The sequence below is a fragment of the Pinus tabuliformis genome, chromosome 1_2, assembly GCF_031772625.1.
Source record: "Pinus tabuliformis cultivar Carrire ecotype Pingquan chromosome 1_2, CPIR1, whole genome shotgun sequence".
NCBI lineage: Eukaryota > Viridiplantae > Streptophyta > Pinopsida > Pinales > Pinaceae > Pinus > Pinus tabuliformis.
In genome coordinates this window covers 359,851,933-359,876,873 of record NC_142298.1, presented here as the reverse complement: position 1 = coordinate 359,876,873, position 24,941 = coordinate 359,851,933, and the positions used below count along the sequence as shown (strand labels likewise).

Below are 24,941 nucleotides of genomic sequence, written 5' to 3'. Positions count from 1 at the left end.
TAGCCGCGTGAGCATAGTTGAAGAGTCCTTTCGGTGGCCATGAGACCTTGAATCAATTGTGGGTCGGCCTACCGTGGCAAATGAATAAACATCTGTATGTAAGACCAATGACTTCTTAGAAATATGCTACGGACTTGAAGCGGGTCATGGAAGTTCAGACGGAGAAGGAGACGCGAACTAGCCATATCAATTTCACTTTTTCTACTGAAACCTTCGACGAGTTCAGCAATTCGAAAGTTGTGAGGCGGGATTTTGGACTTGAAGCGGGTTATGGAAGTTCAGATGGAGAAGGAGACAGAGATTCATCTCCTTCGACATCGATTAAATTTGCAACACGACATGTGGATGTCTGACAAACTCCTACACGAACAGAGTGAAAAAAAATACACAAGGAGAGGGAATTGACACTGGCGTATGAAATTTCACGCCTCAATCTCATCCATGGCGTCCACCAGAACGAAGCGCTGCTCCACAAGGTCAAGCTAGGTTACTTTGGTGCATGCTTTATTATGACTGTGGAGCTAATGGAATGACAAAAAAAAATTCAGCAATGGAGTATGCTCTGGATGATCTGGAAATTCTAGAAATGAGATCTGAGGTTTTGAAGTTAGGGCATATAGAAGATCAGACTAAAGTTCAAGAATATGTGTGGAGCCTTAAAAGCAAGATAAGAATGATTGGGCAACAAATTGCACAGAAAACCTTGGAAGTGGAGCAAAAGAATCTGGGTCCACAGAAATCCGTAGAAGAATTGGAGAGGAAACATTGTAATGAAATTGTGAAGCTTCAGAGTTATGATTTCCCATTCTGAGCTTGTTTCTTGTTTCTGGTAAGTTGGTCACTTCCCAAAGCTAAGCTTCTTTATTAACGATATAAATTTTCTTATTGCATGCCCAACGGGTATATACAGGGCAGTTCATACAAGGCAGTTCTGATAATTCTAGTTAAGATGTCAGAAAAATTTCAACAATTCTATATACAGTCCTCCTCTTTGATAGACATTCCACTGTAATACGGTAACGGAAAAAATACAAACAAGGAAATGTAGAAGTCACTACATAATTGAATTTCATAAATTAGAAACAAAATAATTGGGGCTGGTTAAAATACAGAAGCTTGAAAACGATATTTAATGGGCCTGTAAGGTCTCACAAGGTTCTAACCTGGGCTCTGATACCAAATGTAAGGTCTCAACTGATGTAAAGGACCATTTCTGATTCTATAAAGATTTACTGAACTGTCTATCTTTTTTAAACAGAAACTGTCTATCTATTTTAAACAGAGTATGAAACTTTAAGAAAATTTCTGTTCTAATTTATGCAAAACTTCATATAACTAATTGCTTGAATCAATGATAAGTACTTACTTGGTCTGCTGCGAATGTCTGTTGCGGATGAGAATGTTTCAGAACCCCTCCAGTTTGCTCCCGTTTACCAAAAGACCGAAACCACCCAGCCAGACTGAGCAAAACCTCGCTACTCAATCCAGTAAGCTTCTCAGTTGAAGCAGACTGTTCCCCCGTGCCCAGAAACCTCAGAACAACCAGCTCTCCTTCTGTAGGTAACTCAAGTTTACTTCTTCCATATCCCCTTCGTTCTTCCTTCCAATCCCCTCCCAAATTCTTCCTTTTGGTTTATAAACTGATTCTTGGTGGTGGCCGTCCTTCCTCCAGCACCCACCGCTTCATTTCCTCATGACACCCTTCCCATGTCGTGTCATGTATATTCCTTTTTTAAAAAGGGTATATTGATTTTTAATTAACTTTCCTTTTTTCTAATTTTATTTTAATATAAAGGTTAGACTTATATTAAAATACTTTATCATTAGTTTATTTTTATTATTTTATTAATTTGATTAATATAATTTATTTATTAAAATTTATTTAATATTACTTTTATAAATAAATCGTTACAGAATAGAAGAATCAATCCACAAGACAATTGTTTGCACCAAAAAAAAAGTTCTTATTATGGCATGATGATCTCATAGTTCACACCCACACAAATGGGAGGAGGGACTAGCCTTGTATAATTTTTCTTCGATGACTAGTTGAATGTTGATTCCAAAAATAAGAATTTGACTTGTCATCATAACCCGAAGACTAAGTCTTTACAATGAAAAATATTTTTTACAGAAGAAATAACTCTCAAGAGGTATGACATAGGTGCACTTGAGAGATGGTCTGCTCTGGGCCTACATAGTGTGATCACCCTTACAAAATCAATGGCTTCTCTAAAGTATGTGTCCAAGCAGGTCCATCTTAAGCCTTCCAATCCTATCTATGATGAAAGGACTTAAGAGTGGAGTCTAAAAGCACTGAGCATGGCCAACCATAATAGGCTTAGACATCAAATGGGCTGCAAGGATTTGACTTGTATTCTCTAGGCTCACAATGGCGTTTCCAAATGAAAATATGCATATAGGTATCCTTGCTAAAATGAAGGTAACAAACATGATAAGATGATGCATAGATAGGCATATGCCCATGGAAACATATGATTATGATGGGATCCAATTGTGAGGGTTGGATGTGGAAACCCCATTGTTTGGTTGCAATATTGTAGCAAGAAGGAATTGAAACTGAAGAGTCCTTCATATCGATAGGTCCTGAAGGGATGGAAGTTTCTACCCCTAAGAATTAGTGGGTTGGAATGGGCATGGTAGAAGGAATGTCTTGGGATAACGAAGCTTTAGACCCTGTCGACCACTTTGTGTCAACTACCCTATAGCAGTATACTTTTTCGTGAAGGGATTCCATCATGTTTGAGCTCTCAAATTATCCTAGACTCATTAGTCACCAGTCATCAATTTGTCAGAGTTATAAACCCATTCTGCAGTTTGTAATGTAAATGATGTTAGTAAGACCATATGTATGTAACAACTTAGGTAAGCCTGCTATTTTGGTAATGATTTTCATTTTAGGAGGTTTTTCATTTCATTGATTCATTTATGTTTCTAAACACAAATGATCGACAAAGTTTCCCCCTTCAATCTCACCCCAAAGCCAGGGTGGATTTTGTGGTCAAGATCTTAGGTGAGTCCTGTTGAAGAAAGTGTAACTAGGTTCGGTCTTCATGACATTTTAATTATGATATTTGTAAACAAGAAAATAAATTTATTATTATGCTTTGTTGCATGGGTTTCATGAGCAAGAGGTTTATTTTATAGATGGCTCCCATTGAGAGCCTTATGATTTATCTTTAAAGGTCAAAGAGTCAAAGTCGTGAATAAGGAGCTCTTCTTGAGCCTATGTCTAATGTATACAAGTCTATAGAAATGTCAAGAAGCCCTCCAAATGATTAGCACAATCCTCTTCATCATGTCGGCCAACAAAACGACGTAAAAGTAGTCATGCCGACTAAAAATGGAGACACGACAGTTCACTATGTCATGTCAGCTTAATATGTGGGTCAAATGACTATAAATAGGCGTGTAAAGTTCAGAATTATAGTCATAGAATATCATACATCTCTGCAACTTTGGATAAGTACAGGAACTCAGATTCTCTCAGATGGGTACAGGGATCCGTATTACAGGAGGGCACAATCTCGTGGATAATCTCAGTGAGCAAATAACAGTCTTCTCCTCGTCAGTGGTATAGATCTCGGTGTAAGGAAATTACAGTCTCCTCCTCGATGGTAAATTGATATCATAGTCTCAGTGAAGGAAACATAGTCATAGTTTCAGTGGTGAAGATGATTTCAGGAATCCACAGTAGCACACACAGTCTCAACATCATCATGATGAAAGGATCTAATAGTAACACACTGTATCTCAACATGTAGTCTAGAAGTAGTGATGATCTTGCTCTCTACATATCTCAGTCTATAGACCTTGATGTCATGGTGATGGTCTTAATGAAGGAGTAGCACTGATCTCAGTAAAAGTGCAACAATATTCTCGGTAAAGGTGCAACAAGGTGTCAAGATCTCAGTGGTGAAATAATGATGATCTTGGTGAAGCAGTAGTGATGAAGATGATCTTAGAAGTAACAAAGAAGAGGATTGGTGTCTTGGTCTTGGAGTGGCCTAATAGGTCAAGGGTCATGGTCTTGGTATTCGTCAATTGGAATCTCTATAAGAAGAATTTTGTGCGGGTTTTTTTCTCCAAGAGTGAGAGGTTCTGGCCCTGGCAGAAAGTCAACATCTTGTGTTTTTGTCTCTTTGTTTTTTTGGTAACTATTTGATGAACATAAGAAGACACACTCTAATAAGAACAAGCGAAGATTGTGCTAAGAAGAAAAATTAAATCACTTCACAAGTAGTTATCATGCTAGAAGAATCTCATTAACTTCACTTGCTTTAGATTCTTCAACAAGTCCTAATGTTTTTTATGGAGTCTTTGTAAAAATGTTTTGAGAATAATTTTAGCTGGCTGGTTAAATTATGTTATTGCAAATCACTTGGTCTACTAGATCATATTTGAGTCGCAGAATTGGGTAAATAATTGAGGGTCTATAACGAACGGGTGTTCCCCCTTCACGGGTTAGATGTAATTATCATATGTAAATAATATTTTAGCCATGGTGTTAAAATGTTATAGGGTTGAAAAAAATTATTAATCCCCTCATATGTCAATTAATTAAATTTTATGGCAAAAATAAATTAAAAATCCTAAGCTAGAAGTTTAATTAATTAGAGTCAAAATTAAGTCTTAGGAAAAATAAATTCTTCAAAATAAAAAATTCGTGGGTTTTAGAGATATTGATTTTTGGAGGTTCCCCATCAAGAGAATATTGAAAATTTCAAGAAATTTTGGACCCTTGGGTCTTGGTGTTTAAGTCAGTCAAATTTTTGAGGAAATTAGCTCAAAATAATTAATTTTGAGCTAATTAAAAATGAATTAAAAGATAAATTCGAAAATTCCTCAAAAAATAAATGTTTCGACGATGGAGATAAAAGATAATCAAATTTTTATCAACGGTTGAGATTACTTTTGCGGGGATCAAACCAACTAGCCGTTTGGAGAATTTATCTATAAATTAGAGGTCATTTGTCTCACAAAGGTTCTGATCTTTGAATTGTGTACTAGCTCTTGAAGTTCTCTTGTAATTTTTCTGGATAATAATAAAACAAAAGTCTTTGGGGTTTTCATTGATGGTGGTGTTTCTTTCTTACTTCTTATGGTAATATTATTCTTAATGCTCTGTTGAAGTATATTTTAGAGGTTGTTAATTATTAGGTTTTGTGGAATAACTTATTGCACATATATGTTTATTAAATTATTGGATCTAAGATAGCATTATAATTCAATTAAATTAACAGGTATATCTATTTTTGAGGATTATAGTGTTATTTTATATCTCTATCGATCTGACAATTTGATTTGAGTGTTCAAAGATCTCTTATATTCGAGAACTTGGGCGTGAGGGGAAGTCTTCAGTTGGACGAGTCAACTCCCAGGGCATAAGATCTAAATAGCCCTCTTGATTGAATTCCCAAGATTTATCTAACAAAGTTTTTTTTGTAGGGTTTCTTGGCTAGTGCTTCATTCAAAATTATCTATTTTTTATATACTGTATTTAATTCAAGGTTGCACGAAATGGGGAAACGGGTATGAGTTTTCGAAACGGGAACCGATACGAAACGCGACCTCCCCAAATTTTGGAAACGAGGAAACACGAATCACGAATATATATATATATATATATATATATATATATATATATATAGGACATTTAAGAAATATGTGCGATCATAAAGCATATATGATACATTCTAATTTATTACATTATGATAAAATTGTCAATTGTCAATGCATAAACTATAAGTCTCTAAATTTACATCACATTTGCTCATGAATGATCACATAATGAAACTAGAAATATCCAAAATCAGCCACGAGAAATTTCTAATTTCTTGTCTCGTGCTTGATTGGGAGTCTCTTCCTACATAGTCGAATGACCTTAGTGCTCTTGATTAAATACAAGTTTCATACCCTAGTACCCTACATGCTCTTGATTATTGGGAGTCTCCCCTGCATAGAGGGCTTGGTTCTCTTGATTAAATACAAGTTCGATACCCTAGTACATGGAAACATTGCAATCCCCCCAATCATGAAATCCTGAAAAACAGATAAGTCTGTTGGATTTTGAGTGAGATCTAAAATTCTACTTCTCCATATGAAGTCCAATGAGGGCGAAACCACTTTCAAACATCCTGAGTCATTTCATGGTAATGTTAAAAATTTAAGTAAAAGGATGAAAATGAAAAATAAAGGAGAATATCACTTTTACCATGAACTGCATATGCCTCAAACTTCCTGATGAACTGCATATCAACACTAGGGCAAAAGTTCACTTTTATAACTTTAGACAGACATCTAGAAGCAACTAGAAGTCATTAGGAAAACCTAATAATAAATTAGAAAACAAAAAAATAAAATATAAAAAAAAGAACAAGTTACAAGTGGAAACGTGCGTCGTACTGCTGTGAAACGCGTTTCCGGCCGTATTGGCCACGTTTTCGCATCGAGAAACGTGCCAGTACGGCCGGAAACGCGTTTCACGACCATACCACACGCGTTTCAGGGTTTTGTTTCGGAAACGGCCTCCTACCCTGCGTTTCTTGCAACTTAGATTTAATTGATAGATCTAATTAGGAAGAATTTAATTTTACTGATATGGGAGCAAAGTTGGACTCATACTCCTCAGATTCAATGGATCCGTATTCTAATTGTATAGATCTGAAATAATTTTTTTTAGTTTTTCTAACTTTTGGGGTTTTTGGATTTTATTTTGGAATTTTGTATATATATATATATATATATTGGGTCTTGGGCATTTTATTTTTCACTTGTGCAAGTGCAGATCTAAGATTATTCAAAGATATTTTTTGGAATTTGAGACAGATCTAGGCCTTGGAGGGCAAGAGTTTGTCTCAAATCTTTGTCTGCAGGGATAAATAATGAGATTATTCAGTCAAGGAACTTGGCATTCAGATCTGGGGTTTAATAAATTTTCGTGATCGATTGAAGGCAAAAATACATAAATCTGGAGTGAGATTTAACTGTTGGGCGAAGGTTTCGTCATTATGAATTTTTTTAGGGCCAAAGACAACCCTCGAACCCTCGCGGCAGCCTCCAAATCTGCCTTTTTTCGCTGCGAGCCTCTCCATTTCTCTCCTGCTGCCTTCACGCTGCTCTCCAAACCCTCCTCAACACTTGCTCCTTTCTCCCTTCTCCGCTTGGCCCTCACCTTATTTTCCCGCGACCTCATCGAGTCATCTTTCCCTAAACCCTCCGCTTTGTTCCCTAAACCCTTCTCTTTTCCGCGACACCCTTCCTCTTTTACGCTGCCTATAGTAGCCTCCATCTACCTGCTGCAACTTCCTTTCCTCCATCTACTCTTCCCTTCTCCCTTCACTGCCTTAACGCACCCTTAAACTGCTTGTTGCTGCCTTCTTTTGCTCTTGGCAGCCCTTACAACCCTTCCACTGCCTCCTCTCAGCTCCCTTTCCTCCATCCGCAACCCTCATTTACTGCCTGTAGCAACCTTTGAGGCTTAAGCTTCCTAAGCCTTCATTTGCTTAACGCATGCCCATTTATTAACTCTTTTCTCTACTGTCCAGGTTGCACTTGGATTTGTTCTCATCGTTGTGGGAGAAATTTTAATTTTCTGAGTTCATACATCTTCAAATTTTGCAGAGAAGTTTGGGTAAGGATTCGTGTTTCAGGTGACACATCACTGGAAACTTTGGGCAAGTAGCTTCAAGGCCTAGCACCTTAGGTTTCGTTTTCTAAACCTCTATTTCTATCACTGTCTAATACATGAAGCTAATCACATCTAAAACAATCACATTAAACAAACACATTGCATAGACATAACTTGGCTTAAATCTATGATCTATAAGGGTTGTCTTATGCTTTCTGAACTCTGATAATAATACTGAATTGCATCTTTATTTTGGAGTACATTTGAGAAAATAATAAATTCAGAATTGTTTAAAATATTTTGGTATTAGTTTGGCGTCCGAAACTTATTGCTGTCATAAGAGAATTCACTGTTGTCCTGAACATAATCTCTGAAATTTCAAGTAAATTTTAGCTCATTGGTGAACTGCTTGCGTCATCAAAATAATTGTTGGCATTGGTATTTGTGAAGTCTAATGTTACTTGTCTTTCTCTGAGTTACATGATTTGAATTTGTGTTCGCTTAAGTTCACTGCCTAAAGAACATTTATTTCACATGTTTGGTCAAGCAAATAGATCTAAAGAATTATTGGTATCTGTTGTTTCAGTTTGCTCAAAAGTTTTCTTGTTCCATTGAATTGTGGAAGACAATTATGCTAAGATCTAGTTCTCTCTAAATTGAGTATCATTGAAGGCGATTTATTCTAATTGCATATCATTGAGTAATTTGAGATTTAGATAATTGATTGTTTGAGATCTAATTGGGCATCTCTTAGATATTTCACTTTGGAGCTTCAAGTAATTGTCATTGGATTTTATACTAGAATTGGATAAGTACTCTATTGTGCATCTTTCGATTATCAAGTTAAGTGATTTCCGTTTTATCTTGTTGGCACTTTCAAAGTTGGCTTTGTGACTGAGATTGTCGATTGATCTTTATAAGTACTTAGCATATAACTCAGATTAAATCATCTTCTAAGTACTCCAAGGCATTATCATCTTGCTTTAATAATCATCTTCTAATATCACATTTGCATTTGGATCCTAAGATAGTCGTGCATATTAAAAATTACCTCCAAGCGTAACCTTGGTTGATAGTGAGATAGGAACACTTTTGCATCTTCTTTTGAGAAGTTTACACTTTTTAGTATCTAAAACGGTGACCTTGCAGTCATCAGAGCCACTGTCTTTGCAGCGTCGGAGGCACCGGGTATGTTAGATTTCAAGGAGAGGGATCGTTAATCACACCCTTGTGTGCTTCACCCTGACTTCTCTCTGCCATTTACTATAGAGTTTAAGCTCAATATAGATAAAGATTAAAGGGTCATACTTAGACTAGGCATTTAAGTAAAATCATCCAAGATTCCTGCATTTCACATAAGTCCTAGGAATTGCATTTCATATAGGATAGTTATTCAAAGCAGTAGCGACCCATCTTGTACTTGGTCTTAAATTTGTAAAGCAAGAGTGATAACTCCACAAGGCACGGGTTTCAAATCTATATATCTAATTGAATCCTTAATATCTTGCTAAATCTAAACAAGTGATAGGCCCCTCAACTGTGTCTCCCAGATTAGTTGGTTCCCAACTACTCCATCTCATTTCCATAGGGTCTACCCCCCATAGTCTGTTGTTGGGAGACAACTTAAATGGAGAGGCTAGGGATTAGGGTGACAACCCCCGACCTAAGTCGTTGTCGTGGTGCCTATACATTTGAACGGCAACAGAGCCCATTAGAAGTTTCCAACTCCAAGTGTGGAATGCTGGCTTATCTACTATGTTGTAGGAAATGTCTACCTAGCTAGCATCCTCATACTTGAAGCTCCAAGAAATGTCAAAACGGGTGCGAAAACCTGTAAATGGTTGTAGTGGTACTGTATGGTGTTTCACAATTTGGAAATGCTGTATGGTATTGTTGAGGCCATTTCCAGGCTGTTTCAGTATGTTTGCACGACATTTTGATGACTTTTTTGAAGTTTGCGGGGCCATACAAGCACCCGAGTGTAGTGGGACCCATGGGCAGCCTAAAAAACCATAATCAATGATTAATGAAGACACAATAAAAGCTAATATAGAGATGGGTTTCCTTCTAATCTGTCATTTATGTGCATCATTTTTATCTTCTTGCAAGTTAATATGATTTCTAAAAAACTATATGTATTTATATGCATGCATGTATGCATGCATGCATGCTTGTATGCATGCATGCATAGATGTATGCATGCATGCATACAAGCATGCATGCATACATACATACATACAATATGTATGTATGTATGCATGCATGCATACATCTATGTATGCACATACATATTGTATGTATGTATACATGCTTGCATGTGTACGTATGCATGTATGCATATGTGTATACATACACATACATATGCATGCATGCACATGTATGTACCCATTTTTTTGTTTGGGTGGAGGTGGCGGCGGGTTGTTTCCAGGCATTGTTTCTGAAACCGATTCAGATTGCCGTGTTTCATGTAAATATCTTGGGAATAAAGCGGATTATAGGCCTCTACAAGTTTCCAATTGCAAAACATTGGTTTAAGCCTTACATACTTTGTTGTAGGAAACATCTACATAGGCAGTGTTCTTGTACCTAAAGCTCTAAGAAATGCTGAAATGGGTACAAAATGCCTTGGAAACAACTTTCAGCAGTAATATACAACATTTCATGATTTGGAAACGCCATATGGCACAGGTGAGGCCATTTCAAGGCTGTTTCAGTATGTTTGTACAACATTTTGATGCCTTTTTTGAAGGTTGCAGGCCCATACAAGCAGCCATGAGGGTCGAGGGACCCATGCGCGACTTAGAAAACCCCTTAATCAATGATCAATGAAAAGACAATAAAATCTATTCCTTCTAAAATGTCATTTATGTGTATCATTTTTATTTTCTTGTGAGTTAAAGTGTTATTCAATACACACATACCCCATTTTATACCCCTTTTTTTGGGTGGGGTGCAGGGGGAGGGTCATGTTTCTGTGCGTTCCCATTTTGGAAACCTATACACATTCCCATGTTTTGTGTTTCTTAGCTTACATATGAATCAATACACTCATCCTGTGTGTCACCTAAGAGCTATTCTAGTCCCTCCTATATGACAATATTTCATATGGAAATTTTCTATACTAGAGAATGGGGGGCCAAGACATGTCTTCTATGAAAGAAACTATGATTGAAATATACCACCAAAATGAAAGGGAAGAGGCACCAAAGAAGAAATTTGAAAGAGGCCGAAAGCCAAAAGGCCATCATGGTAAAAGGAGAAATTAAAGGGTAGAGAGAAAATAGATGCACCAATCTCTTTGTGATTACCAAAATAGTGTAATGAGAAGAGAGGATCTCCTAGGGTTTCAACATGCAAAGGTGATTCAAGCCAAATTCTTTGGAAGGAAGTTGCTACAACATCTATCCCATGTCCACTAGCTTCAGGGCATTAAAGAAAAGAATATGGAATTACTACAGTTTTAGTCTACTCCAGGGTTTAAAAGATTGCAAGGAAAACAAGAAGATGAAAAACAAATGCTATTCTAGCTCAAACAAGCTATTAAATAGTAATCTTACAAATGTATGATGATCCATGATCTAATTCTAGTAAAAAAAATAACATATATGAGACAATAAAGTACTACATAATGGAATGTTTGTAGTTGGATGTTTGGTGATGCTGCAATTTATTGGGTACTTAGTGTGTGTTTTGTGCAATAGTGGAAACACTTGGAGGATCGCTACTTGACTGATAGATATCCATTTGAATTTAGGTGTGTATGTGTTGGATTGCCTTGCAACAGTTCTTTTGGTGTGACCATCTATAGAACCAAATTTTGCCCCGAATCTCTGATATGACAATCCTTTGTTCTGAAACACCCCCTAAAGCGTTAAGAATGAGGAAAGATTCCTAAAAAAGAAACTAAAACCCTGTGGATTGTTCCATAGCTACATAGGATCATACTGATGTCTTGCGTGTGAAGTTATGATGTATCTGATGATGAAATGAGCTATAGAAGTTGTTTATTTATATGGTTTGAGTGAATAGAACTAGAAGTCCTTTATTCCACGGAGAAAAACACAATCCCATTGCTAACACTTCTCTATATCGTGCACCAATTTTAGATACATGGTGCAGAGCACTTGCCTGTTCTAAGTAGTCATAAATGATGAGAATCCAAGGCCAATCAGTGATTAAATTTTACTGAGATTTTATCGCAAAGAAAGACCCAAAAACACAGGAGTAAGGACTAAGGAAAATGACAGGCCTAGAAAGACGTATGGGGGATTCTATAGTGACTAAGAGGACCCAAAAGAGGCTACAAGGTGGACTTAAGCAAATTAAGGGTACACAAAGGTTAATTGTACTATAATCAAGAGTGACTAATATTGTCACCTGCCGCCTACACCTACCTACAGGTTAGTGAGAAAAGCTTTCAACTCCACAAGGTGTGGTTAGTGGCAGGGAACTTAGAGAAGGGGCTGTCACACTGTTCCCAACTCTCTCCGTCTAAGCTATCTCCTAGGTTAGCTAAGGGGGGTGGTCCCTAATGAAAAGTTAAGTTAAAAATGATATGAGGTTCTAGGAGGAAAGTTAATTTGGATTACTTGTCAAAAATAACTTGTTTCCAAGAATTAAGCCAACATATGAATAAATGTGCAAATTTCAATGATATATTCAAAGTATAGACTAGTGCCTTCAAGTAAATAACAATAGCTTGCTCAAAAAATGAAATCAAGATACAATGATAGACAATTCAAATGTTAGACTAGAATAAGCATATGAACACCAATTACAACTATAAAGGAAGTAATACTTTGGAAGAGAATGCCCCAGATAACAAAATACATCAATTACTCATGAGCATAATGATCATCAAAGTAGCAAATACATGAAGTAACCTGAAATATTGTTGCATCAACGAGAATATTCCAAGTACAAGAAAAGCTAATAGTTTCAAAAATAAAGGAATTCATAATATTTGCATAATAGAATAAATGTTTCTTGAAATAAAAATTATATTTGCAGATAAGACTCAAATAAATCCAAGATAGCATAAATACGAGAATTGCATTTGCAAGTAAAGTTAAGTTGTGATGTAGATGTGCTTTTGGTTTATTTTATTAGTTTAACTCTAATAAGAAATAATTCAATTAAACTCCAATCCTCAGACCTCACCCTTGCCCGAAAATTCAGATCTCACAGTGAGGAGTCAATAGAGGTGGAGGGTCCCTAAATGTCTATACAACCAACTTAAGTTGGAGGTTAATTTTGAATGAGGCTTTGGAAGCTTGTAAAATGCAACTAATTTAATATGTCTACTATGTCATGCAAGTAAATTTGTAAAAGTTAAGTAAATGATAGAAATTGCCTTAAACACAAGATTGCATACACATGTAGGATTTGTGAAAAATATTTGCTTTGCCTTATGATAGTTTTGTGATTTACCCAAAAGCAAATAAAACTTGAGAGATGCCTTGCATGTAAGTAAATAACAATGCTTGTGATTAAGTGAACTCAAGATTGATTAACTTTGCAAAAGAAATGGACTTGAATTTGCAATATGAAGTTAAAATGACTTATAGAAAATTAAGTTAATAAACATGTAAAGAGTAGATTGTTCAAAATAAAGTGTTTGTAGTTCAAATCTAAGTTGCACGAAATGGGGAAACGGTACGAGTTTCCGAAACGGGAAGTGATACGAAACACAACCTCCCCAAATTTTGGAAACGGGGAAACGCGAATATATATATATATATATATATATATATATATATGTGCAATCATAAAGCATAAATGATACATTATAATTTATTACACTTAAACATTAAGATTTAATTTACATCACATTTACTCATGAATGATCACATAATGAAAATAAAAATATCAGAATAACCAAAAGCAACCTTTATTATATATCCAAATCTCAAAATCAGCCTTTATTTATATTAATATATGAGGCTGCAAGTACAATAAAGACTATAAGGCTGCAAGAGAGAGATCCAAATCAGGATTTTCTGCATCCACATCCCATTCTTTAGAAGGACCACTGTTGTATTGGGAGTCTCTTCCTACATAGTCGAACGACCTTAGTGCTCTTGACTAAATACACGTTTCATACCCTAGTACCCTACATGATCTTGATTATTGGGAGTTTTCCCTGCATAGAGGGCTTGGTTCTCTTGATTAAATACAAGTTCCATACCTTAGTACATGATAAAATCCAATGGAAACATTGCAATCCCTCCAATCCTGAAATCCTGAAAAACAAATAAGTCTGCTGGATTTTGAGTGAGATCTAAAATTCTACTTTCTCCATATGAAATCCAATGAGGGCGAAACCACTCTCAAACATCCTGAGTCATTTCATGGTAATGTTAAAAATTTAAGTAAAAGGATGAAAATGAAAAATAAAGGAGAATATCACTTTTACTTTAAGAATTTAACATTACCATGAACTGCATATCCCTCAAACTCCCTAATGAATTGCATATCAACACTAGGGCAAAAATTCACTTTTATAACTTTAGACACGCATCTAGAAGCAACAAGAAGTCACTAACATACCCTAAAAGTAAATTAAAAAAAACAGAGGTTAATGAGGAAACGTGGGTCGTACGACCCTGAAACGCGTTTTTCGGTCGTACTGGCCACGTTTCCGTTTCGGGAAACGTGGCAGTACGGCTGGAAACGCGTTTCACGGCCGTACCAAACGCCCCTGATGAACTGCATATCAACACTAGGGCAAAAATTCACTTTTATAACTTTAGACACGCATCTAGAAGCAACAAGAAGTCACTAACATACCCTAAAAGTAAATTAAAAAAAACAGAGGTTAATGAGGAAACGTGGGTCGTACGACCCTGAAACGCGTTTTTCGGTCGTACTGGCCACGTTTCCGTTTCGGGAAACGTGGCAGTACGGCTGGAAACGCGTTTCACGGCCGTACCAAACGCGTTTCTGCATTTCGTACCCGTTTCCGTATGGAAACAGACCTCTATACCACGTTTCCTGCAACATAGGTTCAAATAAACAATTGAAATCGAGAATGTAAAACCTTAAGTTGAATTGTAACAAATTTATTTGAACAAATAAAAATGTGACGAGTGAGGTTTTGTAAATTTAAAGCATGCAATTAAAATGGAAAACAAGAAGATGCAAAAGTTAATTCACCGACATGTTTCTCTTCCTAAATGGAGAGAAGGATGCCATGGGTAAAACCCAAGCTCCCACAAGAAAAATAGATCATTTATTAGCTTTATACAATGAATAGAAGGCCCCTTAATGGGCTGCCCAAAAGATGGAAGAGACAATTACAAAAAATGAGTCTATAAGAACCAAGATCTCCTTCCAAGAAGTGGCAACCACAATGGCCAAAAAACAACTCTTGAAATCTGAAAATTACAAGTGCACAAAGGCCCATGGCCAAACTAATTTGCTGCTATACAAGATTGCCCATGACCTCCCTAAAGTTGATCCTCATGTGCTCTTGGGCTCGTATAACAAATAGTTAGATTTTCAAACTTTAGCTTCCTCAATCCTATCAAAACAAAAGGTGAGCATAATCCATAAATACATCTGAATTTTCTGCAAAACCCACACTCAAACTTAGTGTAAAACAAAGAAAAGTTAGCAAATATAATCTAGAAATATTCTACAAAATTTAGACTAAGGAATTAGAGTGAAACTCCAATTCTTGTCTAATTTTCAACATGCTATTCAATAGCGAAATAAAATCGTTATTAGCACAGAAAATCAAAACAAATGATTTTAATTGAAATTAGGTTTTGAAACACAAGCTAAAAGCCAAGGATCCTTGCAACACAAAATTGTAAGATGAGGCCTTGGGAGATGACAAATGCGGGTTCTTCAATGAACTTGCTCAAGAGGGGTGATTCCTCCAAGAATTTCCATTCACGCTTGAGGCTTGATCCAAGAGATGTGTCTACACAATTTCAAATAAACATTAGATTTACATGGGTTAAAAGAAATACAATGATAAAGAGATCTTAGAGATTTATTGGAAAATCAACTAAAACTTTAACTAGAACAAACTCTCAAAACTAAATGTCAATGTGAGATAACTGCACATTAACAAATCTCTAAAAGCATAATAGGAACTAATGAATACAATAGCATAAGTAGAAAATGAAACACAATGATCAAAATATTACATTGCTCAAGAAGAGCTACACCTCATATGTGAAACCCCAAAGTCTTTTATTGCAATAGAACATAAGTGTACATAAGAGCAACGATTCCCCAAACACAATAGCTCGTTTTCAATTGATACAAATGAGAGGTCAAGACTATTATATAGAACTATGGGAGCCAATCCCATTGTAGAAGTGATTAAACAAATGACATTAGGTGACAATCCCAAAGAGAAATTTGAATTTATTGAATGAAACTCCAATGCCAAGTGTAAAAATCGAATTCTGGCAAGTGGACATCATTTTCTTTTTCCTTTATGTGCCAAATTCGAATTTTATGATGGAATGACAAATGTATATGGGTGGTAACCTATGTGGTGACAATTTCCCGCAAAAATCTCCACGAAATATTCTCTCAAATCATCCCAAATGTGCAATAACTTCACAAATTCGAATTTCCGGGTAAGCAACTTTCTCATTTAGTGCCAGAAATTTGATTTTATTTGAGCACATGTCCTTTCTTTGATTTTAGGAGTCCACATCACCTTGAGACTTCACTTTAACTCCTTCATAATTTTCCACCTCATTTCCATAACATTTAGCATGTGTGAATATTTATTTTTCTCCATTTATTTAATTTATGGCTTAATTAATTGCCAGATTTCCCACCAAACTTAGGAAAAGTGGGTTTTGAGGGTTCAAAACACATTTTTAACTCCTCAAAGTGTTTTATAGGAGAAAGTTGAGGGGAAGAGGTGCAAATTTCATTACCCATACCCCAAACAACTTCTCTAGATATCACTTATTACATTACAAATACCATTTTTATTGCAATTTCTGCAGTGCGGAAAATCTAAAAGATTAAAAAATGACTACTTAGACCTAATCAAATTTCACGAATTTTTTTGTGTGATCTAGTATGGTAATATACATTGACTTTCGACACTAAGATGTGTTAGGGGCTCATCCTTCAAACCATCACCTTGGCTTTGGGGTAAAAAGTGAGTGAAAAAATCCAGAAAATTATTCGCTTCTGGAAAAGAAAGGATAACTAACCAGATAAAAAAAACACTCCAAGGTGTACTCATTTGCTGATCGAGTCCCAACATCCTAGGCATGTTAGTTACTCAAAAATCATCATTATTAGTATCACTTATTACAATTCCCCACAGGGTGTGGAATTCAGGGTACCAGAAAGATGATGAGAAAATAGAAGTAGAGTTAAAAAACTCTGTTGGCTGATGTTATCTGATGGTACAAGTGTCCTCTGGATCATCCTTGGGCATGGAGTCTTCATATAATCATCAGGTACTACTCTAGTGGTCAACAACTCCAAACGGATTCGTGCATGTAATCAAGTGTACAATGGATACATATCTATGTTAGTGTATGGTTTTGAATATCGATTCCTTGACAGTAGAATTTGTCACCAGTAGTTACAACCACCGCCCTGGTGTCATAAGGATACATAAATACATGTCCTGTCAAAACACCAGAAAATAAAAAATTAATGAGTGGCATCAATGATACAAAGTCCCTGTCATAATCTAGTGATAGTAACAAAAATCATTAGTACAACATACCAGGCCAACTATCAGAACTTGATATCAATGAAGTCTGCCCCAAAATGTGCATCAGCAATAGTCACAACACGAAAAGTTTAATCACAGGGGGGCCATCTCTGGATCATTGTCTCTAGGTTGGGAACAACCAGGCGTCTGGGTAGGTTCATCCTCAACCGGTTATTATAGAAGAATAAGATTTAGTGTATACAGATCCATCTGGGGTCTTGGAGATTGAAGATTAGGACCTTTAGACTAGTAAGTGAAAAAGGTTAGAGATTACAGTCAAATGTACGAACATCTTTTAAAATGCACAAGACCATAGATTACAGGAAATACTCCAGTTCAGTCAAATGGCATACAGAATGCTGGATAACTAAATAATTATCGGCTTTGAAAGGAGAATAATGCACTGCATGATTTCTCTGCTAGGCAGGTATGATCCCACCTTGGCAGATAGTATTGAAGCTTTACATCTAACTAGAAGCATAACTGAAAGTCTGGAGGGTATAACCATAGCTGTCTGCAGGTTACCAACTGAAAACCTGCAGAAAACACAGGAACGTACAATCTGTGGTCTAGTTTTGAATCTTGATTGCATGGCCCTAAAATTCAACTGGCCTTACTTTTCATTTCTATATTTGTGTAATGTGTTCAATGTATATCCCTTGCCATGACAGGCACATTTATATGACAGTTCTGTGGTTTTTGCATTGTTTTTTGTGGAACATTTTTGTAATGTTCTTTCTTTTTAAACTTTTATTTGTGTATAAGTGTTCATTGATTTCTGGGCTAATTTTCCAGGTGGGCTAAATTTCCATGCTTTTTCCCAAAAAAGGATACGTTAATTTCCATTTTTTCTAAAAATGATTTGCCAAGTATTTATAATATAAAATTATTTTACTTTAAAGATTGCCAAAATTTAATAGAGACTATACAAAAAACATTATAAATTTGAATATCTTTACAAATATATCACCAAATATTTTACAGTTTGCACATTAGGGACTAGCAAGATTCGCCAAGATTTCAAAACTTTGATATAAATTTCCATCCTTCAAATTTTCCCTGCACAAGAGTCACTTCTGTAGGTTTTTCTTCAGTTTCTTCTGTTTGTAGGTTATGGTAGACTGAGGTAGCAATTTGTTTTTTAAGTATTTATGTCATTGCTCTATTTCTTTTTTGATGATGTACTGTTTTTCATTTCTCTTTGATTGTTTTTTTGTTAACTTCATTTTACCCTAGATTTAGCTTTAGCATTTTCTAGGAGTTGCGTTTGCACTCTCATTGACCTATTTATGGTCATTCGTTGGACATTAATAAAATTATCTTATTTTACCTTGCGATCATACCTCTTCCTCGAGTGAGTTAATGATATTAATATTATTAGGAAGAGCAATGCAGTAATTGCAATGGAATATATTCCAAGCATGCAATAGAGTCATTGCAGACATACTATCCGTATTTTACCATATCTATGCTATTTTTGTATTTAGCCTATTTTTTAAGTTATGTCTTTAAATCAATGTGGAAAAAGTTGAAGTCAGAATTAAATCGGCAAGGGTCCAGAAGTTGAAAAAGTCTTTAAAATCTGGAGTTTTTTGAAAAAGTCGGCAAAATTAAAAAATACAAAAATATTCATTTTTAAAAAAATCCAGACTTTTTCAATAAAATCCCGATTTAAAAAAAAAAAGGTTAAGAAATCGTTAAATAAAGTACCTCATTCACAATTTTTTGGAAAAAGTCCCGATTTAATCCCAACTTTTTCAACTGGGAAAAATCGGCAAAAAATCGGCCAGCCAAAAAAATTGCGTTTTGGGGATTTAATCCCTTTCCCATCTTTTTCCACACTGCTTCAAATCACCTGAAATAAAACTTTTATTTTTCTGCCTGTTTGAGACAGTTTAGAAGTTTCTGTTATGTGACTTTTGAATGGGATTCTAGTTTAGGCAAGAACTAGACTTTGTCTGTTGTATTGTGGAAATTTGAATTAAAGGATGGTTCAGTTTGGCTTTCCTTCATTTCTTGTCTGCAGTTTGATTTTTCTGGAATCTCATTTTGTGAAGATTGATTGAGTTTGCAGCTGAACTACACAATTTTAAGTGAGGAAGACATTCGTCAATGCCAAGAAGAGGCAGTTACAAGCATTTCTACAGTTCTTGCTATATCAAGTGTGAACGCTGGCATACTTCTGCGGCATTTCAAATGGTATTGTTTCAAATGTCGTCTGACAATATTGTTGTTGTTTTGGTTTCTCACTCCTGTTTCAGGTGCATGAATATTGAATTTTTCCAGTGAGCATTTCACGTTAATCATGTGTCTATCTTTCCTTGCTAGTTTTTGTCTTTTGAAAAGACCTGGTGCATATTCGTTGGCTTTATATTTTTCATGTGCAAGTTAGCACGAGTTATTTTCAACAAAACCGTTAAGATGAATTTAAGCAGCCATTTTTAACAGAATTAAAGTAACAGTTGTTTAGGTCAATCCTCTTGACAAAAGGCATTTGTGTGCACCAAAATGTTGACACTTGAGAATGCCCTTTGTCAACCCCACAGTTTTATCTGGGGAGAGGGCCCAGTTAGACCTTCTACCATTGAAATTGTCAAACCCTCCGTATAATGGCCTGGCTGCCATTATCCATTTTATGATTTAACTCTAAATGCAGAATGCAATATGTAAACTTATCTAATTTATCTGAACTAGGAAATAAAAAAGTGAGAGATATAGAACTACCCAAAATAAATGCAAACTATAAGCAGGAAATAATTCACTGGATTAAAGATTGCAGGAATTTCCAGATAACTGGCAGTAATAGGGGCAAATCTACAAATTTTATTGAAAGCTGCAGCTCCATATCCATTTTGCCAGCACAATATATTAAAGGAGTAAGGGCAGATATCAACAAGCATAAGAAAAATATATAACTTTGATATCTGACCTTACAGAATTCCAGATAACCGTGAACAGCAAAGGGTAGTCCATACAAGCACATAACACCAGAATTTTTCACAAAAATATGGACAACAAAGGCTTTTTTATTAACTTGAAGTTCTATTACATTGTCAAGCAAAAGCCCATTCTCATTAGGGTTCATCTTATTTATACAAAAAGAGAGCACGTGAAATTGAAAGGTTTCAGTTCCCTGACCCTTCATTTTCCCAACATTTTTGGAAGATTCCCCTCAACATTTGTTTTACTTTCCACATTTTCTTTCCATGCTTGTAAACCGTTTGGAATATATGAGAATGTGGATAGTTATGCTATTCAAATGGGGCTCGATAGAGAGCTAAGCTATGCTCTACTTTATCTAAATTTTTCTCAGCTTTACGAGAATGGTTTTTGTCTTGCTGATTTCTATGAGAGTAGCTATGTACTCTCTGATTCTTGCCTTGCTAATGCCGGGAATCTGTTCTATTGCATGCCTTTCCTGTCTTTGGCCTTCTTCCAATGCTGAAATTACTTCAACTAGGGGCAAAAATGTATCCTTTGCTTTGAAAGAAGTCAGATTCCATTTGTTTGTGATTTTCTTTGCAACTTGCCAAAGCAAACATCTTCTTCGATGTCGTCATTAAATTTCAATAGGTCTCTTTCTACCATCCAAGCTTAATTCATTTTTTAGGATGTCTCTCTCATTCATTCCAGGGACATTCAAAGGAGCATCTTGGTAATCTTGTTGCCTTTAGGAGATCAAGGCATCTTTTCCATTCCTCCTGTCTTCTTTTCTAGTCCTTCACTCTGCTAGAGAAGGCGAGTACTTCCTAATACTGGCTCTGGAAGTCTTGTAGCCTTTTGTAGAGGCTCCTTTGAACCGTGCTTGCCTCAACTTGAATTCTCCCCTTCTCTGCCTTATAATACTCCAGTTGATTTCTCAGAAGCTCATAATCTTTCTCGTAATCACCAAAATTCTCTCACAACAGAATTAATTAAATATTTCCTAAGATTGGACCTTAGGCATAAAGTCAATAATTTAATTTTTGATTTTATTGGCCACCTTTTTATAAAGCTAAGAGGTCAACGGAAGATTATATTGTGACCGTTAATCTCAATTGTGGAAGTGCATTCTCAACCCTCCATCATTTTGGAGATTAGGTCAAAAATCTATAAGAGAGAGAAATGGGTTGTGGCAGAGATTAGTTTGAGTTGGTACAAGAGCTGGGCATTTACCAGAGACAGGAAGTCGAAGTTACGACAAAGTGTGAATAGCAGAGAGGGAAATTTCAAGGGCAATGAGTAGGCTTGAAGAGGTCAAACTATCCAGGCTGTACAGGTCAATTTAGAGGAGCAGAACAAACTGATTCACAGGGCCGAGTTGGGAAAATCGATTGGGTTAAAGGGGGCTGAGTTGCTGGGCTGATTGCTTAGTACAGGCCATTTTCTAGTGAGCCATATAGATCAATTTGTCTGGGTCATACAAGCCAAATTCCATTGGGCCGTACAACTAATTTGCTGGGTTGAAGGGCTGAAAGCGTTTGGGTAATTGTTGCTGTAAATTTCCAAGGAAATATTTGCTATAATCAATTTTCTGAAGCTGAATAAAGAGCCCAAGTTTGCTGGTTTTGCCACGTTGGGGTTTCCAGGGTAAAAACTGTGTCAAATATTTTTGTTTGCTTGGTTTATTGTTTGTTTATTTTTTCTGTGCATATTGAATTAGGAACCCAAAGTAATTCTTCTTATAAAATTTCAGATTTGAGGAAAATATTTTTATTTTTGTTTTGAGAAATTTTATCGAACATTAAATTTGATCTAGGTTCTAGAAAGCTAACATGGTATAACTAGCATTGGTCTTCATAAAGTAATAAAATATATTTTTTATCAGTGATATTCATCATTATTGTTATTATTTTTGGTCAAAAGCATGTTCTTCATGCTTATAGAGTCAATTGAGTCAAAAGAAATGTATTTGAGTGAAGTGACAAGTCCCATTTGGACATTTTGTAAAGAAAAAGAAAAATAATATTATTTTGAGTCAAAAAATCAACACAAGACCAAGTCAGACCTTCTTGGACAAGTCAGCTTAAGAGGCAGCTATTTGACCATCCTGGACAGCTATATATACAAGTCAACTCGACCACTTGGAAGCTCATTCATTCACCAACACATCACATCGATTTCTGTGCCAAATAAGAAGAAGAAAACCAAAGTCAAAGGGGAGAGAAAATCTGAGTTTTCTGCCCTAATCTAGCTCACACGTGAATTTTTTCCGAGGGAAATTCTGTGCTACTGCAGGCTTGAAATTTCAAGAGTTGACCAGATTTTAGAAGGTTGACCAGTGTTGACTTTGAATTGATTGGAGGAGACTTGGAGGAGAGTTGAATTGGATCTTTGTGGCAGTTTTAGGTCTTGGTCTTGGATCTTGTATATCTCATTTTGATCTGATTCTGTAAGAGAATGATTGGTTGGGTTTTACCCCTTGTGGGGTTTTGCTCTCGCTTGGAGCCTAATTTCTGGTGTTCTGTCTCTTTGTGATCTTTATGCTTGACAATTTTGTATAATTGCTTGATGAAGAGAACATAAAATTAATACGAAGTCAACAAACATTCACAAGTAATTATCAAGCTAAGCGAGATCAATCATTATCTTCTAGCAATTGGTTTCTCAACATGGTATCAGAGCTAAGGTGAAAGAAAGGCAGTTTGAAGATCACATCTTGTTGGCATATTTGAAGATATCCTTGCAGCAGTTATATTTCTTTCTATCGAAGGCTAAAGAAGAAGATTTTAAGTTCATCATCTTTGTAGCAACCATCACTCAAGGACATCCTTGGAAGCCAAATCAATATTCTTGAAGACGTTCTCATAACAATCTTTCCTTCTTTTACAATTCAAGACCAAGTTTTAAAAGTGCTGGAATTAGCATTCGGAGGAGGTGCGAGTGGCTTCAGTGAGAAGTAGGAGGTAGTGTGGTTGTCGAAACAAATTTCCGGAGGCTGATCGAATTTTCAGAGCCAGTTGTGTGCATTTCCCGTCACCAATGCGAGTAGGCTGAGAGGAGGCTGAATTGATTGTGCAAAGGAAACTAGAGCTTCCAGATTAATTTGCCAGTGGAGAAAATTGTATGCCGAAGCTTTGCTAGTGAAAGGAAAGCAATTGTTGTATTTCTTAATTTTGCCGAATAATTAATAATATAAACCCTCATCTATAGATTGATTTTCCCTACATTGGGGATTTTCTAGGGACTATTGTCCAAAATTTTTGGTGTCATCTATTTTTTGTGTGTGCATTATTTCTCAATTTTTGTATTTATTTGTGAAAATTGCAATAGTGAATTAATCGTTATTTGTCGTAATAGTTTCTGAAGACAAATAAATTGCATAAGTTAGAAGATTAATTTGTAGTTGTTGCAATTAAGGAAATTTCACATGGTATCATGGCAGATTTGAGCATAGAGGGTTCGCAGGAGTAAATTAGCACAGGGCATTGGAAGAGAAAACCGAGGGTCTTAACCCAGTTCGGTTTCTTTAGTAATTTGTCTAGTTTATTTGAGTTTCATAGGTTTCCATAGATGGCCACAATAGGATTGAGAGATCAAGACAAGTTGGATGGAGCCTAAAATTTTGACGTTTGGAAGGCCAAAATGTTGTTCCTTTTGGATGAATATGGATTGAAGGAGTATGCGGAAAATGTAATTGGCATACTAACAAATCCTCGGCAACTGGCTACCTATAAGAAGGAGAATTCCAAAATGAAGAGGATGATCCTTGATGGAATTAGGGATCACATCGTTCCATATATCACAAAGAAAGGCACAACGAAGGAGATGTGGGACGCCATTGTAAAACTATACTAGGATCTTTCAAGAAACAAGAAGATGATTCTCAAGGACAGGTTGAGGACCATCAAGAGGCACAAGGGTGAAGACATGACTTCTTATCTCACCAGAATTCGATTTGTCAGGGATGAATTGGCTACAGTAGGGGACAAGCCAAGTGGCGACGAGCTAGTGCGCATAACACTCAATGGGTTCTCAAAGAAATGGAGTATGTTCGTCCAAGTGATTTTTGGGTGAGACAAACTTCCAGGTTGGGATCGTCTATGGAGTGACTTCACTCAGGAGGAGCTGAGGCTCCACTTGGTCAATGGCACCAGTAGCAGTGACAAGGCACCAAAGGTGGAAAATGAGCCGATAAATGTCGCCCTAGTAGGAAAGGGAAAGGAAAAGAAAGGTCCCAATAAGGGACAAGGCTCAAAAGGAGAGAAGAAGAAGAAGGACCTATCAAAGGTCAATTTTTTTGGTTGCAGTGAGCATGGTCACTATGTCAGCCAATGTCCTAACCGGAAAAAGGGCAATAAGGGGAAGCAGACGACAACTTTGGTGGACATTTAGGATTTGTCTTTCGGGCTAGAAGATGAATTTGCTCTCATAGCTTGCTTGCCTCTCTAGCTCTACATTATCAGGTGTCTGGTACATAGACAGTGGACGTCAACATATATTAAGGGGGTTAGAGACTACTTCTCCAGTGACAAGGAGGAGGAGATGGACTTTGAGATATAGATGGGGAACAAGACAAAGTGTACTCCAATAGGGAGAGGTACCATCAACATTCAAAGGGAGTCACACAAGAACACTAACGTTACAGATGTGATGCATGTGCCA

At 36.3% G+C, this 24,941-nt stretch overlaps 1 protein-coding gene across 2 annotated transcripts in view; it reads left to right on the top strand.

The window, feature by feature from the left end:
* Positions 1 to 24,941, top strand: part of LOC149205861 (putative E3 ubiquitin-protein ligase ARI8) — a 446,435-nt gene that overhangs the window by 62,796 nt on the left and 358,698 nt on the right. For both annotated transcript variants that reach the window (XM_089395192.1, XM_089395193.1), the window contains exon 2: positions 19,432 to 19,556. In XM_089395192.1, coding sequence (XP_089251318.1) covers positions 19,432 to 19,556 — 125 coding nt within the window. The remainder of the gene's footprint in view (positions 1 to 19,431; positions 19,557 to 24,941) is intronic.